This window comes from Athene cunicularia, assembly GCF_003259725.1.
Source record: "Athene cunicularia isolate RWA chromosome 3 unlocalized genomic scaffold, athCun1 chr3_part1, whole genome shotgun sequence".
Classification (NCBI taxonomy): domain Eukaryota; kingdom Metazoa; phylum Chordata; class Aves; order Strigiformes; family Strigidae; genus Athene; species Athene cunicularia.
In genome coordinates this window covers 106,835,255-106,853,707 of record NW_020799097.1, presented here as the reverse complement: position 1 = coordinate 106,853,707, position 18,453 = coordinate 106,835,255, and the positions used below count along the sequence as shown (strand labels likewise).

The 18,453-nt window shown below is 44.0% G+C and overlaps 1 protein-coding gene across 1 annotated transcript in view; it reads right to left on the bottom strand.

Moving 5' to 3' along the window:
* Positions 1 to 18,453, bottom strand: part of LOC113478402 (calpain-13-like) — a 49,096-nt gene that overhangs the window by 27,516 nt on the left and 3,127 nt on the right. Inside the window, 6 exon segments of the mRNA XM_026845597.1 lie at positions 223 to 294; positions 1,151 to 1,346; positions 3,117 to 3,250; positions 6,971 to 7,089; positions 7,934 to 8,003; positions 18,103 to 18,348. Of these exon segments, the coding sequence (XP_026701398.1) occupies positions 223 to 294; positions 1,151 to 1,346; positions 3,117 to 3,250; positions 6,971 to 7,089; positions 7,934 to 8,003; positions 18,103 to 18,336 (825 nt within the window). The 5' untranslated portion in view covers positions 18,337 to 18,348.

Genomic DNA, 18,453 nt, shown 5'->3' with positions numbered 1-18,453 from the left:
AGTTGCATTTTTCCGTTAGAAAAGATTATAGGATTCAGATATCCTCCCTCTTCCCATTGTGCCAGAATCTTTCCAACTCCTGGAATTTGAACTATGTGCTTTCAGCAATCCCTCCTAAGCGTGAAGCTAATTAAAATTACTTTGAACAGAACAGCAGTGTGACTGCCCTGTAGTAGATCACCAGGTCAAGACCACCAGGCAGCAACAAGTCCTTGATCTTACCTTCACAGCTCCTGTGACAGTGTAGGCATGACCCTGTACAATCCCATTCCTCACCTCTATGTTTCTCTTCAGCTGCAGAAGGGAGAAAGCACAGCTTTTAGCTCTCTGTCAGACAGCAAAGGTACAGCCACGAGCTCCCAGAACAGTCATTTGGCATGGCAGAAAAAGATTTGGGTTTGACCACAGCAGTATCTCAGATACACTGGCTCCAGAGGAATGTGTCTGTTGTTCCCACTGCAGCCAGAAGCAGGCTAGTAAATTTAACAAAACTACAGGTCTTTACATATTTGCAAGTCAATGGTCCAGAGCTGCTGCAACTGCAGAATGATCTGGACTGGGTCACTGGCAGAATTTCCCTGCCACTCATACACAGCCCAGCATCAGCAACTGAGCTGAGGGGCTACTCCTCAGCTTGTTTGCAACAGCTGAGCTCCGTGTCCTGATAAACTAGACACTACAGGGGTAATGTCACATACTTTGCAGTCTTCCCTTACATGCTGTAAGGGAAGCATCATAAAGCCTTTTACAATTTCCCAGCATTAATACTAGTAGCTTGCAAATCACAATGTGATAATAGCATCCTCTCACAGAAGAAAGGTATTTTTTGGCCTTGCTAGAATCAATCACAAAGCTATGAGGCCAAAATCAGCCCTGCTGCAAGAGAATACCACTCTATCACAGTAGAATTATCCAGGAGAAAAGCCACAGACCCCTCTCTGGCAGATCAATCCATCTACATCTACCTAAAAGCCTTTACATTCCTTACTGCATAACCTTATGTACTTTCTGCTGCCAAAGATCTCTTCTGGTATCCAAAAACTATAACTATTGCATGGAGTGATTATGGACTTCCTTTTTCACTCAAAAGAGCAATCTTTATGCAAATATGGTAAACCAAAAAAGGCTTGCTACTGGCCCTGTGACTCACCGAGCCTGAGGTGCTACACCCCATCAGACAATGAGATTTATCAGCTGCTTTCAGTATCTCTTCCAGATCAGGAGGGGGATTCTTCAATGAAAATTCCATTTGGATTCCACCTGTGAGGTCTACTAAAGCATCAGAAAGGTAGCCTCCATGCAAAAAAAAAAAAAAAAAAAAAAAAAGAAGTTAATTAGTCCTTACACTGTGTTTTAACAAACAATGCACAGTGATGGTTTCCAAAATGGACACACACATCGAGGTGATGATCATGGAGTGAGCCCAGGGTGTGTAGACATTGGGGCCAGGTAATGAAAAGAAATGTGACTGAAATACATGGCCAGACACAACACGTCCTATGGAATGAATGAGGCAAAGAAGGACATTTTTCTATGTATTCACCCATACCTGAGGCAGCTGTCTAGAGTCATATACAGACACTGGAAAATAATAAGGTGCATCTCATGCCAAAGCAGACATTTTAGGGAGATGAGCTGCATTTCAAAGTATTCAGCTTCCTCCTTCTGAACAGGAAGTCAAGGGTGACTAGTTCAAATGGATCTTTCATATCAAATGGAGCTGAACTGTTAGTTTCTACATTGTATTTTGTCATGACTCATCACAAAAATGGCAAAAATCACTTTTGCAAATGAGAAATAGGAAGAAGAGAGAGGTGAAGGTATTTGCACATTCTCCCAAGGCAAGACAGAAACAAGTTTTCAGCACTGTTCCCAATTCACTCTGCTAGAGTGCAGTAATAGGATAATAATTTAATATTGCCAACACAGTCCTTGTTTTTATCGTGTGCCTTTTATTGAGACAGCAAATAAGCTGGAACATGCTGTACTTAGAGCAGGTAGAGCATGCTGTTAAACCCCACCATACACACTGTATTTAATGAATGTAATCAAATGAAGTCTGCAGCTAATTGTATTTTGAAGGGTTGTCCTTGTCCTACACTGATGAAAAGAATTTGTCATGGGCACTGGGGAAAAACTTCTCAAATGGGAATCTCATAAACAGCATCGCTTGCAACTTTAATTTAATAGAGGTTTGGTTTGCTTTGTAATTAAAATCTTATGCAGGAAATTGATACTGAATCCTGAGTCAACTTTTCTGAGATATCTCAGGGCAAAATGTATCCTATTCCTGAGTTGCTCAGATGCTGCTTTAACATTTGCTCATTCCTGACCAAATCTGCCAAAACAATTAGCTCTCTTCTTCAGCTCCTCTTTACTGAATTGCAAATGTTACACCAGCTTGATGTAGGGCATGGGTATCAAGTTCCAGTCCTTCATACTGCCCCTAGCACAGGAATTTCTCTTCAGTGTATTTAATAATGGGCAATGCTAAGGGACCACACTCTGATCCCTTCACTCCTCAGAATTTTTAAAAATTATTGTATCTTTATTAACATTATTAACCTTTCAGTACTCTGGGGACCTCAGCCAAGAATCAGAGCTCTCTGCATGAAGTGAGAGCTTACCAGAGACTCACAGGAGTGCATGTGTTGTGCCTGGGCATGTTCTTCAGTCATATTTCCTTTCATTGCCTGCTTCAAATATCTGCATGATCTCTGATTAGTGACTGTAAACAGAGGTAATCCCTGCTCAGAGTCTGCAGTTTTAAACAGAGAAAAATATGGAGAAGAAAACAGGCAAAGAAGTTTGCTTAAAGAAGGAGATGCCCAGCCCCTTTTGTGTCACCAGCCATTATCTGATTCAATTTAATTCTCATTTTAATTCTCAGGGATTAACGTCCCTGAGTTGAACTAGGTACATTTAGGTCTTCAGCCTGAGACCAACATCTCCAGGTTATGTTGTCCCTATGTTTGCAAGCAGCCACAGTTCCTTGCATAAGCACAGCACAGCACAAAACATACACAGCTGTTAGCCTGAACTCCTCCCTGTATGCTTTGCGTAAAGCCATAGAAAGTATTCAGCACTGGGTGGAAGAATAGACCGGGTATATTTACTTGGCATATGCTTTTTCCAGCAAGGATGGCCAGAATTCATTTGATGTTCGAGGCTGTACAGACAGGTATCTTCCATTTAGGAATGGTAGCTGGTCATCTATCACTACATCCACCCAGTCTCCATATTGCCAGAACTGGAAATTAAAAAAAAAAAAAAAAAAAAAAAAAGAGAGAAAAGAATGAACCTCTCTTAAGAGCTAGTATTCACACCAAGCAACAGCCACTTGAAATAGCACAGGAATTGAAACCATGAATATGTGCAAGTTTTCTCCCGAACTGTTTCAGGCCAATGGTCCACATTGTTAAACAATCTACCAAGCAGCTGGATTTCCCAGTGGCAGAAGACGACTAATATAAATAGTTCTGTAATCAGTGGGAGGAAAGATTCAACATGGGAAATATGCTAATATTCTTGGGCGATAGCAAGCATTCAAGATGATAAAGAACAATCACGCAGATGGTTCAGTGAGCCTCACTCCTCAGCTGCACTTGGATTTTCCCCTGCAGTACAGCTCTTGGCCAGAGAGCCTCTGTCAAGATCCAGTCTCCAGATTTTCTTTCCTCTGTGTTTCAATTAAGACTCTGACATGCTGTCACGGACGGGGACAGTATAGTGACTAAAGACTGTTTTGAGGTGTTATCCATCTCCTTGATAGATGAGGAGGACACAGGAGGTCTCTCCAGCATGTGGACAGAGCAGGTGTTTCTCCAGCTGATCCAGCTGATGAAACCTTTCAAGGGAGAAGAAAGGGAAAGAGATCTGTGGGGATGAACTAAAGGAGCCATTTCCAGAGTCATTAGCAGATTAATGTAGCTTAGCATGAGTCGCAATCATAAGAGGCCAAGCTCTTATTTGCGGTAATGCTAAGGACTCCAGTGGAAGTATGCCAGCAATAGATTTAGTCTAGCATGATTTTATTTCAACAGCTTTGGTCAATGAAAAACCCCAAAATGAGCTGTTCTGTTAGAAAAGACCAGATCTGCCCAGCAGCAAAGCAGCTTATAGTCTGCTAAGCCAAAAGCAGGTTTGATCCTACTTACATTTTGCCTCACCCCAGCCTCTCACTTCCTACGTTAGTGGCAGCAGGAGGTGGCAGGGTTGGACTGTCTGAACTTGAGCTCCAGGAGTAGTTTGAGGATTCTGATTAATTTTGGCAGGATGGGGTTTGAGGAAAAGCCTGCCTCTGGCTGTCCTCTGCCCAAAAGAGAGACAGGCAAAAGGACAGTCCAAAAGGAGATGTCCTTTTGGTCACCTAATGTGCCCTCCTGTGCCCAGTCAACACCTGGCAGCAGGTCTGTATGGAGAAAAGGTGTGACATCCAGCCACATCTCCCCATGCTGCTTCATGTGCAAACACAACAGGCAAACAGGAGAACAACACAAAACTGGCTGTGGGGCTTAATCCAGTCCAAATCCACTAAGCAACATTTTTTCAAAAGCCAAGTTCCTTGCCCATCTTTGGTAGGGAGCTCAAGCTTGGAGGCCTTCTGAAGGCAGCACTGTACTTTTCTTCAGCTTGATAAAGAGAGCTGTTTTGTTCCTGACTGCTGCAGACTTTCAGATCTCAGTTTTACCTGAGCTGAGAAGGACAGGAAAAGCCACGATAGGGATGAGAAACCTCATGGAATGTCCTAGGATGCTCTGAGAGTGCAAGAGTGGTACAGTAAAAGCCATTCTCTCCCATATGACTTCAGAGAGGGCCAATGGCCCCAGTTTTTGGATTGAGAGTCTGGCATCATGAAATTTCTTTATAATCTCAGGATTTAAAGTACTGCAGCTGGGAACATGATAGTAAATGAAACAAAGAATCCCTATATAGGCAGGCTCCAAAGAGGGAAGTTCTTCACTTCCACATTTGTGGTGAGCCTTTTAAATTAGGACTTTATTTTTCCATGCTTAGAAGAGGAGGAAAAACAAATGGACAGTTGCAAGATGACAACAACATGCCTAGGGTGCTGCTGGTCAGACAGGGAATACTGTGTGGTTATTTGTCCTCCTTTTTTCCTTCCCTTGGCAGGAACCTTAGAGAAATCCAGATCTGGAATTGAGCAAGGTGAAAATCCCATGCCTTTCAACCACACTCTTTTGCGTGGTGCTAGAAGGGACGTTTAGGGTGTGTCCTGAAACTGGGGTCTTGACCACTTAGGGCCTTTAAAGATTTCATCAGTTTCTTCCTAAGAGCAGAGACACTAATGCACAGGGTAGACCCCCCCTGTTTTGAGTTGATGATGCACTGTGCCATAACCTCCTGTGGTCCCTGCAGAATATTTCTGGTTTTTCTCCCAGACTGAGCTGCTGCCGCTCAATATCACAATGCATGGCATACCCTGCCTCACAGGCATCAGAGCTTCTGTGGCAGAGAAAGTGATTCCTATATAAACATGCGACTAACTTAATTCCTGGTGAAATAATGTCATTGTAATTATTCCCTAGATAAAAACGTCACCCATCTTAACTGCAGCTGGTGAAGTGTAACTCTTGCAGCCAAACAGCCGATGTTGTGTAGGAAGGCTGGAGCAGCCCTTTATATTCCTGAGAGGCAACGTGCTCCAGATCCAAAAAGGTGAAAAGTGATAAGCTAAATTTTTTGTATTAGAATGCGATATGCCTTGTTTGCGATTCTTCACTGAACTGAGCACTGGTGGCTTAGCCTGTGGATGACAGTAAAATATCTTTGATGGAATAACTGAAAGGCATTGCCGAGAAGCATTTCCATTCAGAGTAGCTTTCTCAGGGGTCTATTGTTCAAGGAAAGCCAAAAACAGTTGCATTGATTTGCAGATGAGATGATAGGGGAAACATTTTCAAATACTGTAAGGTATTTATACTGCTTAAGATTTAAGGATTGCTCCTAACTAATTTTTTTAAAGCTCTCATGAAAGACAATCTAGCTTGCATCCTTTTAATGTGTTCTAAGCAGACTGGTGTCCCTTCAGCTGGTTTATCTCATACAGTGCACCTCTGCATGCTGGAAATGGGCCAAGACAGAAACATCTGGTATTCTGAGGAACAAAGGAACAGTGTAAAATTTAGACTGCCTGAAAGATAATCCTCCTGGTGCTGCTCTATGAGAGCTCTAGGGGGTCAAAGAAGTCTCACTGTCAGAGCTCTCTGCTTGGTACTGAACTGTGTATAACAAAACAGATTTGTGAAAAAAGAAGGATGATGAATGGCTGAGTATATGCTGATTCCCTCTACATCCAGTTTAGCTTCTGGAGCTTAATGGGACTGCAAGTGCTTCTAGTCCCACAAAGTACTTGGTCAACTCACAAGCAAGCAGGGCCTGCTAGTTACAATCCCAATCACCCTTCTGGGAGATTCAGAGAATTTCAAGAGTTGGTAGAAAAAAAAAGCCTTTCTCCTCTCTCTGAAACAAATCTCTTTGCAAACTATCAAAAGCCTGTTCCTCTGATCTGTCTCCAAGGGTTTGTAATTTCAAGCTGTTTTCATGAGCTGAAAGGGCAAGGTGAGGTATATGGGGAAACAGAAAATCAGTCCAAACAGATAAAGAACACAGGTGTGCTGACAGTCATAATGAACTGTCCAAATCAAAGCAGACACCAGAATGCCATCTAAAACATGTATGTACACAAGTCTATCTGAACAGCTGGTATCTGTACCTCTGGCGTCATAGCTTTCAGAAAAGGGCTTCAAATTCCCTGAAGTGTGATTGCACCACCTGGAACACAAGGAATCATTAGAAAATTTGGGATTTTATGCAAAATTCTGAACTGGGAGTCAGTCCTGAAGAACCAAACCATCAAAGGATGTCGAGGTCTGGGACTGCAGTTTGGATCCCTATATAATCCAACCAGCCAAACCTGAACAGTACCAATACAGCAGCAAATACATACCCGGAAATGAAAAATCCCAGCATAATCATCCTGGAATCCTTGGTCCTTTGGTAAAACATTTTCCAAAAATTGCTTCTGCAGTGTCAGGGAGCCCACGGCAGCCAGCAGCCAGCAGTCACCTCAAGGGAGGGAAGAATCCCGTGCATTTAGTCAGTTGCTCACTGTTTGGGACCATAACTTTAGGAGAGTGGACTTCAACATCTAAGACCCAGCTTGTTAAAAGAAACCAACATCCTTCTGTCTCCCTTTCCTCACCAAAAATGCTGGACCACTACCCAGTATTCACCAGCAATGTCCTTGGGGAACCCTGATGCCACCACCCAGACATCCCTTTCTACTTTCATGTTTCTTCTATCTTTTGCAGTCATGTTGAGAATTGCAGTCTAGAACATTGTTTAGGACATCTTCAAGCCTCTCAGGGGGAGGTGAGAAATGGGAAGATATTTCTGTATGGGAGCAGAGGTGCTCCCAAAGACAAACATGGTTATGGGCCAGGAGAAAAAGGTGGAGCCGATACAGGGTGCAGACACATTTCTGGGTAAGTATGAGAGAAGATGGACAGAAATATCCACAGGAAAGAAAACACTGAGAGTTAGATGAAGACATTAGGATGAAAAGAAAATTCAGTCCTACACATGTTGGAGCTGTGCCTACTTACCCCACAACTGTGGTTGTACTTGAAGCATCTACCTGATCTCAGTTGGACCTCCCTTTCTATGCTTGTCCCTATATACATAGAGGGCAGGTGCTGTATGTAAGTAACAGAGATTACAGCTGTTGCATCTGGGAATCCTGTTAGCAATAAATTGTGCGTGGACTTGTGTGAATCTGGACTGACCCGCACTAATTGTTTACTGCAACTACCATGGTCCATGTCTTCCCACCAAGCACTCAGAACTTAGCAAGGCAATCACAGGTTATTGCTTTGTGCCAATCTTTTCCAAAACAGGAATATGACCTTACCTATTTCTCCTTGCATGATATCAAATCTGCTAACTCCATCCATGATCAAGTAAGGATTTCTCTGAAGTTCCTGGAAGAAAGAAAATGCAAAGTGCAGTGTGAGTACCCAGCCTTTACCAGCAGTGTGTTCCCGTCCCTTGCCTGCCTAGCTTTTCCACAGCTGAACTACCATTTCTCTTGAGCCCTGATGTTTTGTTGTCTGCCACCAACAAACCAGAGGAGATACTCACACATCCCTTCTTTAATCTGCTCAGCTATTCCTAGGAAAGGGGACTTATGACTGGGTGCTCACTGAGTTTTCATTTGGTTTTCTCTAATGCTACCAACACCTTTCAGAGAAAGCTTTGAGCCTAGCTGCAAAATCATGCAGTTTCCTGGGGGACAGTAAGGCAGAGTCACAGAGGTTTCCAAGCAAAGTGGAGCAGGGTCTGTACTTCAGCTCAGCACTGGGTCTGGGAAGGGTTTACTCTCTCAGACTTTTGTGTTTCCATGCAGGACTAATACAGATCAGCCTGGGCTACTTTTTATTACTCTGGTGAGGAAGCTATAGAAAGATCTTAATCTCTGGTTGCAAAATCCCATAGGCCTGGCTGACATTTAATTCAGGCAGAATTCTCCTTGCATTCCTTAAGAGTCTTGCTTGGGCAGTGAAGGGGGAAATGCTTCAGAGCTTAGCTTTGCACACAGAAATGTGGACCATTCTCCCACATGCATCTGCTACTGGTCTGGGGTATCTGAGCTCTCAGGTAGGAATGGCCTGAGCATTCCCTGTCAGCAACCTTTGGTACACCCCAACTTAGTAAGGCTCTGTTTTGAAAGAGCTTTCAGCCTTAAATAGGAAAGTTACCATGCACCTAAGAAAATGAAGAGATAAAAGAGAGAAAAAATGTCTGAGTAAGAAAAATAATACAGCATAATAATGCCCTGGCATTTCTTCTCCCCAATTGATTTGACATGCAGCACAAAAACGAGACCAGCGCACAACATGACTCACACAGTTGCGTGAACTCGACATTAGCAAACGCTGTCAGTTTTCTGAAATGGCTTCATGGTGATCAAACCCTTCTAAGAAGTTTTCCTGTCAGGAGAAGATGCAAAAGCAAAGTTGCTGCTCCAGGCTGGCAGACAGATCATGGTCTCACAGCATGGCTGACACTGGGGAAAGCAGTCTGGGCAAGCATCTTCCTCAACAGATGCTTTCATGCAGCCATCCACACCTAACACCTATCCCAGGACATCAAGGATGTGTGATAAGAGATTTACCCATAGCACAGGAGCAGGCCTAAGAAGCGGTGGTCGCCAGCAGCAGTTGGTCATCGTACAGGGAAGCAGGAGTGCTCCGTCCTTCTTCCTTCACTGCTATATCTGTCCCATCTTTATCTTCTCCCTGCTTCTATTTCCCTGACAGCAGTTTGCCTCCCTCACCTGAGTGAATTCAAAATCTCCCACAAGCAGGAAAGAGTGACTTGCATGACAAGGCTCTGAACTTGTGTCTGACTTGCCAATAGTCATCCCAGAAAACCAACAGCATAAAGCAATGGGTATTTTTGTTCCCCATCTTTTCTGAGGCTGTTGAAGTCCTAGTTACCCCAGGCAGGGTGGCTGGGGTCTAATGGATGTGCTACAGCGCAGAGCTGCCATGGGGGTAACCACCATATAGAAACACGAGCCTGAAACTAATGGGAAGGCAGCTGCATCTGATGAGATTCCCGAGGAAAGGGCTGATGCTCTGCTCTGTGTTGGGATGATAAATCTCTTAAATCTACTGTGGATCCTGATAGCCTGTTATGGAGACGGGCTGAAAAGTCAGCCCATTAGATGCCTCAGCAGATACCTTATTGCCCACAAAGCTGTTTGACTCCCCAGTAAGCAAACGGGGATGAGTTGAGTCATTAAGCAGGTTTGCTGAGAGAAACCAATCATTTTGTCTAACAAAAGCTGAACGCAAACCCTCTTCCTGTCATCCCCACCCACAACACACTAAACTCTGCTTTCAGTGGGGTGTGTAACTCACAGACTTTGCAGGCAATAACTGGAAGGAAACACCATGGAAAAGGGGCTGCTCAGCAGCTGTCCCTCTGCAGAAACCATGTGGCAAATGCAAAGTGAAGTCCTACTAAACTGACACCACTGCTGCTGGCTGAAATGGCAGCAGTCCTCCTCATTGCATGCACTGTGGTTAGAAATGGCGGGGCAGGTTTTAACAAGAGGTCTGTGATTCTCAGTGTAGCCACCTCTCTGCAGGCTTGAGAGAAAGAGGCAGCATGGGCACTCTTCAAAAGGATGCGCTGCACAGAGCACGGGCTCTTTGCGGAGAATTAGGTGTCAGCCAAGGAGGGGCACGGGCCAAACAGAAGCTGAAACAAAGGCAGGAGGGGGCAGTGGCAGGGAATTGCAAGACCAGCTACTCAGAAGAGCTCTGGAAGAGTGCAACCCCTGAAGTCAATGGTGGAATGGCTGTTCCCTTGAAGGATGCTGTGTGGAGCCTAAACTGAACGCAGAGGGTTTCTGAAAGAGCTTACAGAGGACATAATTGTGATGGGTGCAGTGCTTTGGAAATCTGGGCCTTCTCAACCAGAGGTGAGGGAGGCAAGGAAGTCTTCAATTAGCTCTTCTTCCTTCAAAGGTAAGAATACAGCAGTCATAAACCACCAGAAACTATCATCTATTATTGCAAAACGTGGCTAAGCACAGTTACCACTAAACAAAATGTGCAAGCCTCACTATTCACTAGGGCTCAAATTGCGTGACAAATAGAGAAACCACAGATTTAACTGCCTGTCCAGAAGCAGTGCCCTGTTTCACAAAGAAATGATGATGAGGTTTTGTGGCATCTTCCCCAAGACTTTTCAGTTTCAGCTGGAGGGGGAAAGAAGAGGGAGCTCAAGGAGTCACATGCTCTCTTCTCAGAGTATCTGAGTCCAGCAGTGAAGGCAACCATATGGGCTGCAAGTCAAGTGCTCTGCCTGAACTCATCCCTCCAGGACAAAGCTATCATCACACATTTTCCCTGGCCCACTGAAGACTTCATTATGCATTCAGAATAAAAGAGAAGTTCAAGTTCAAACCAGTTCATCCTCTAGAGAATGGTCTTATCACACAAGTACTGTTTATCCAAAGGGCAAGATGGAGAATTAATTTGAGAGGTGGAAGGACAGCACCCTGTACATGCATTTGTTTCTAAATTTCTTTTTATAATTGCTTGAAATTTTGAAGGAAGAACAAGTCCCCAGACAAAGCTGTAGGCGAGTAGTGTAGATGTAGGCCACATGCAGACATAAAAAGGACACAGTCAGACATTTTTGTGGAAAATCAGAAGCCTGAGGTAGAATTTCATAGGCAGCATAAACCAATCTGACTGCAGGCCGTTGCTCAGTATGGGTGTCTGGCCATGGACACTTTCCCATAGACTTCTCCACTGGCTCAGCATGATCCTGAGCGCAGGCACAAGGCCACCAAGGGTTTAGAGGCAGGAGATGATTCTTTGCAGAGGCACCACCTGATCACTTCACCTTAACCCTACAGTAAAATCTCAGCCCCGCTTCTGTTCCTGCCATAGCACATTTTTCCCTTCAGCTGCACTTTGTGTTGCTACCCCCTGCTCCAGCTTCACCTTCCTGACATGTCCTGCCATTGTGAGCCATGAGGCTCCCTGTTCAACACACACTAAGAAAAATAAAAAGGTATTGATTGAAAGCCAAACTGTTCTCAGCTGGACAAATCTTAATTCACTGCTGTGCCTGTAATAGTGTTGCTTTGAATTAAGAAGCAAACATTGCAGTTCCCTGGGCCGAGGGCACTGCCTAGCAGTGCACTGAGGAGGGGTCAGGCACACCATTGTCACACATCTCCTAACCACAGGAAACCTCAGAGAATACCTAACACAGAAATAAACCAGGAGGAGTAATGAAGGAGGGCAGAACAATGGATAAGCTGCGCTTGGTCACACCAAAGGTCTGCCTGTTGAATTGACTTGTCTCCAACAGCTTGGAGAGGGAGAGGATAACCGAGCAAGCTGAAACTAATGCTCCTCCCACATACATCTTCCTACTCTCCATCAATTGGGGGCTAAAGGACTTCCCAGGCTGGAGGCTCTATCCACAGTTTTGTGTTTATTAGAGCTTCAGGGAATTGTGAATCTGCTTCCTTGAATCTGCCTAATCTTTTTTTTTTTTTTTTTAACTCATATTCTGCTTTTCTTTTACATTCTCTTAGACAAGGAAAAACCAGCCTAATCTCAAGGGGTTTACTTGCACCAGCAGAACTCAATTCCCACTTTACAGTAGAATAGCTCAATTCCTAATTGCCTGTTTTCAATACAAATGCCTGAGTTGCTTAAAAACCTCTGCTCTGCTCCAGCTCTCTCTGACAATAGAGGAATGAGGTCCTCAGACTGCACAGGTGGGGAGGCCACAAACATGAGAACAAAGTCCTGTTAGAGGACAGGCTGGTGTCCAGTAACCAGCAGCAACAGAAACCAGCTCAGATTTTACCTGCAATCCATTTGCTTTGTGTGGTTTAGCGCTAAAAAAACAATGATAATTGCAAACAAAGGAGGTAAATACAAAAGAGGTAAACAATGCAGCTAATCCTGTCTACCCAAGCCTTTGAGAGGCAGTTTCCTTAGAGGTCTTGAAACCTCCCACTTGGTCCATACAGTACAGGTTGAAGTTTACAAAGTGGCACAGTGTTACTAATTAATCCCCTGTGGCCACCAGAGTCATATAATCCTGCTAGCTGACTCTCCAGCCTGAGAAAAAGGGAAGAGGTGAGTCAATAGACCACCATGGGAGCACTGCTTTCCTCTCAACCAGGGGTGTGTTCATTCCTCCCCCAGAAACCAGCCCTTTGCAAAAGCAACAGAGCCCAGAGATACTATGCAAATAAGCCCTCTTCATCTAAAGCCCGTGCAGAAAGATAGACATAATAAATGTTGACGCACTGCAGCTTCCTCGGCCCAGAGATACGAACTCTGAAGTCGAGGTCAGATGCAATCAGCTGAGTAGGCAAGGGCTGAGACAACAGCAGCCTGGAAATTCTGCTTCTGTTCAATTATACTGATTGCACACACACATTCAAAAATAAAATGAATTGGTTTTGCTTTTCATCTGGGAGAAATACTGAACAGGATCCAAGGGCCTTGTGGCCCCTGGGAAATACTGAAGCTGTGAACTCCGCAATGAACAGCTGGCAAGTGGCTTTGGCTCATGCCAGAGAACAGCCCCATGGTGACAGACCTGCAGGTAGCGCAGGACAGCACTATCCCTCATTGCCACACATTTCTCATAACTTGCTTTATTTAAACAGTTTATGTGACAATCCACATTTCTTTTTCCTTTTTTTTTTTTTTCTTCTCTTGGTAGATTTTTCTTCATTTGTTCTCTGTACTATTAGAGCTAAGTTTTTGGGTTAACTTTAAACTATTGTCTGATTTCTCACCTAAATAAAATTTGTCTTTTTCTCCCCTCTAGCCACAGACAGGCCAAGGCTGATGCAGTAGGAACTCCTGCTGAGATTATTTCTTTGGAAAGATCCTAACTTAAAAAAAACAGATTTAAAGGGTCCATTTTGGTTTATTCAGTTCCTGGGTTCAAAATTCCTTCATGTTGATGTTAATTCCTGGAAATTTCTGGGAATCAAATAAAATGCCAATAAAGAAATAATCATCAAAAGCATTGCAGAATCATGATAGGTACTCTGTTCCTGGAAGAAGGTTACATTTGCTTTGGAAAGGGAAAGAGGAAGGGGGGGGAAATGTGAGCGAGCTCCTTTGCAAAATTACTGAATCAAATGACAAATCACTTTTCCCAGCAAACAAGCATTGGCTCAAAGCGTATAATTTTCCCCAATGCTTTTTAGATGCTAAGTGCAGTAGCACAGTTCTCTGAGTCTCTGCTAAGGGGACAAGGTGTATCCCTTGCTCAAGTTCACACTAAAGCAGTCTCTTCCTGTGACTTCTGTCCAAGGACTTCTTTTACTCCCTACTCTTCCCTTGCCCTGACATTAGACACAAGACAAATACCCAGGGAGTCCGTGCCCTGATCCTACAAACAGACTGTGATGATGCAGAGGAAACCCACGTCAGCTATTTCAGTCCTTTCACCATGTACCTTCCCTACGAGTCACATCAGAGGCACTCAGGAATTGCTCTCATGCTGATCCTCAGACCTCCCTTGTCTACCCTGCAGCTTTTCCCTCTCTTCTGGCTGCCCCACACGTCACAGTCTATGTTAAACACGGGAGTGACCCTCCTATGCCAGCTCTTGCTCAGCAATCCCTCACTCTGTAAGGGAGCTACAGGGTCCGCAAGAGACAAAGGATGAGCAGTGCAGGAGCAGTAGACTGTGACCTTGAAGACCCTTCAGAAAAATCTTCAGCAACTTCACCCTCTGCCCATCTTAGTGTTTTTTTTAAAGCATAAGCAACTGAAAATCTGAGACTATCCTTAACGTTTATAATGGGCACCATATTGAGGACAACGGTGGGCTAGCCCTGGTGCAGGGCCAAGGCGTCACTGCATACCTGGTAATCTCTCTCCCCTCACACATACATGTTTGAAACTATAACCAATGTAAGAATAAGTAGAGCATTCTATATTCAGCACCACCACAATTCACATCATCTGGATTGTCCTAATTCTGTTTCTTTTGCATCTGTACAGTATTACACATTATGATCACAACAGAGTGAAATCTTTAGCCTAAACATTAGTTGATTCAAAACACATATTCAGCAACAGCAAATTATTTCATAACTTCCTCTGTTCCGCTCAATTGCTTGTGTGAAGGAAAAGCACCAATGAAAAAATTTGCTCTGAACATTTTTAAAAGCGTATCTCAGGTTTTTTAAATCTGACATAACTCTTCAAGGAGAATTTCCCTTTGACAGATATTTAGGAAAGCGCAGCTATAGAAAATACTTTGTTCAGTCTAAAATAGAACTTCTCCTCCATTTCTCAAATCTGTGTGTGAACCAAAAGCCAATTAATTGCAGAGCTCCTGCTGTAACTGGCACCTCCAGCCCCACCTCTAGTAATGCTTGAAGTACCACATGAGAAATCTCTGTTACAAATTGCACACGTTTCAATGGATTTAAACTGAGGGCCTGTGGATGAAAACACAGCCTGGAGCCATCCCCATCTGATGGCAAACTGCAACTACTGCAGAGTTAGGAAAAGTGACGTTTCAAATGTTGTCTTGGTGCACCTAACCACCTCCCCCTGCAGGGACTCCCATATTAAATCAGCTCACTTTACAAGTCAAAATAAGTTGTTTCTGACTGTCACCACTGACTATTGCTGTCTAAGAATCAAGCTGTTTTCTTTCTACTTTATCCATTATCCCCAGATATGAAGTCTCCAAACTCCGAAAATAATTGGCAATTCTCTTGACAATGCACAAGGTAAAATAGAAGCAGCATGTTGTTCAACTGCTCAATTGGATCTGGAACAATGACAGCAGTTATAATTGCTATTACCACTTAAATAACCAGACATTATACAACTCAGAAAATGGAGGCTAAGAGATTATTAGGACCAAGATGCCAGTTTTGTCACAGGTACATTTCCAGCCAAATTTTTTTAATGTGGGAGGGAGATAATGGTAGAGGCTGAGAAAAAATACAGACATAGGTTAAATTGGCCGTGCTCTGTCAGCAGGATGCAATGACGCTCATTCTCTGGGAGATGTATTCAGGTAGGAAACAGTCTCCCTTGGGAAAATTATAGGTCTCTCTTTGCTGAGTAGTTTAGGTAACTTAAACACCTGGGATTGTGTATCCTTACAGTTAGCACTGCAGTGACCTAAGAGCAAAGAGTTTATGAACATTTCTGCACAGGTGAAAAGTGCACAACTGGAAAACTTCAGGAATGGAGCAGTTTGACTCCTAACACTGCAGCCTTCCTTCTTCTTCCCCAGGGACCCACTCTCAGAGGCAACTAGACACTGGGATATCCTTTCAGGACATTTGAAATGCAAATACAGTTTTATTTACTTCCTGACCCTTGGCTCAAAACCTCTGTATCTCTATAAATGAAAAGCAACCACTGCTATTTAGCAACAACTTCTGCCCCTGCTTCATTCTGTCAGGAGACAGAGACCAAATTTTGATGTCACTGTGACACAGGTTGGGTATTGTGGTGGCATTTGGGAACTTCTGTTTGGGGTCCCCAGGCAGTTGACACCATTGCCCTTTATCTTGCATCTTGTCTAGCAGGACAAAGCCTGGCTGGTTGGGAAACAGCTACAGGTAGAAATTTTGGTCAAACAGAGGAAAAAAAAACCCCACAAAATGGATCCTTTTTCAGTACTGACATCCTTGGTTTCTCTTCCAGACAAGCCAGTTGAATCAGCAGTCTCAGCTTTTGTCCCTTGAATACATTGTAGAAGAGCAACTGGTGATGTTGCCTTAACCTCTATAATAGGAGAAAAGGCTTTTCAATGTTCTTGTTGTGAACCCTGGGTCATGAGCATATGATTCAATTTTTTGGAGGAGAGGTCTGGCAGAGCCAATGACTTTTCAACCTACTCCTTCCTGAAAAATCTCTGGAAAATTGTTGGAAACAGTTGGTTTCAGACAATTTGTTGGGGTGATGCCAGAAACTCTGTAGTGATTGCTGAAAAAAATCTTCTAAAGGGAAGTGCTGGGAAGGACCTCTGCAAATTTTTGAAAACAATTCCATGAAAACTTTCGTCAGCTTAATCTTCATGGATTCAGCAAAATGGAAGGTGATTCTCCAGTATCTGCCTCACATGCCAAACTTCAAGCACCAGCAGCAGGTTTTGCTTTTGGCAAGGTACATCAGTCCCTCTGCACATGAAATAACTGTCAGGATATTCAAGTAGGATAGATGTTCATCCCACACTGCAGTGCCTCAAAACTTAGTGGTATTAGGGTTTTTAAGTCAGTTTGTATGCTTTTAAAATCCTATACTTCTGCTCCCAAATGGCAAAAACACCACGGTAGTTAGTACTTAACAGAACTGTGTCATAACATTTTATTCCAGTTTATTCATCTTTAAAATGTCCTGAGAGTTCTTTCTAAAATCCATGGTTGTCTTTTGTGAGTCTAATGCTCAGTTATCATATCTTTGTCTTTCTCAGTCTGGGAATGGTGGCAACTAACTCCTCTCCTTTGCATTTTTTAGTTGCTCTTCTACTATACCTTTATTTCAAGAGATTATTCCCACCTGCTACAAACCTGTAAGCAGAGTGCTGATGTAAAAAACACAGCACCAGCTGCATTCTCACTGGACCCAGATTTGAAGAAAGGCTGCCTGAGGAGAAGCCCAGATGTTCAGTCAGCAGTAAGGATCTGCTTCTGTGGAGGAGAATGGTCCCTTCATAGCAGCTCCACAGAGACACCCAGACATCTGCACCCAGCCACTGCTGCTGCTGTGCCAAGGCCACCGTGCTGCCAAGCTCCACCATACCCTCATTCCCTGCTTGCATCTGTCATCCAAATAAATCTTTTCTAGTTGTCTTGTCCTGTCTCTACAGTCTCACAGTTACTGTCTCTACACCCTGAGGGTTTGATTTTAGGGAGATGAACTGGTTTGCTCCAGCCCAGGGAAGCCAAAGGCCCCAGGCACTAGTGGTGGGCTCAGCAAAACCCAGCAGAAGGGCAACATGTGGCAAATACAGTAGCTGCACCAGCAGCAAATTGTACACAGCAGTGCTACATGGTGCAGTCTGACCATGGAAAGATTCCCTAAACTAGGTCCTAGGATACAAGAGCTGAGTATGTGATTCTACCTCCCAGTTTAAACATCCATATGCCAGATGAACTGCCTATTAAACTGCAACTGTGAATCAGCAGACAACGTACTTCATCTCATGCCTTGTCCCAATTACTTTAAAAGAGGTATTGCTTTTCAGGTTTGCACAAAGTCCTCTAGAAGCAGATCAAAGTGGGAACACTAGTTCTAGTCAGGTTCAGAGGTGGAAACAAACTTCCTACAAAAATGTACCCAATGTAATCATTAATGTTACAGAGGTTATCATCCTTCCACACATCCCAGAGCAAGGATCCCTCCTTGCAGTGTTGCTATTCCAGTGTCTCCCTTGGGGTCTTCTTCCCCGCTTAGCCCAGATCTCCTTCCCCAAGGTAAAGGCCACCAGTGTCCCCATTCAGCAGCAGAGCTATGAAACACCCCAGATGGTGTAACTCACAGTTGGCCTCTTCCATTGTATTCGCCGCAGCTTATCCTCTGGGAGCAGGTTGGGACCAATGGAGCTGACATGAGCAGGGAAGGTGGCATCCTCAAAAAGCACTCCTTGGCTCAGACACAAGGTTCGCAGGTGGTGAAAGTCCTGATTATTAAATTTCTTCAGCTTCTGGAGGCTTCCAGTTGCCCCTGTTTGCCAGCCCTGCTCCAGTGTCAGAGCAGAGCCGGGGGTGAACATTGTGCCCCTTTCCTGTGATGGAGAGACATGGACCGCCATTAGTTTCCCAATCTGAGGTGGTGCCTTAGGAGTGTGTGGGAAAGAAAACACCTCCGCTCACCCCCCCCCCCCCCCCCC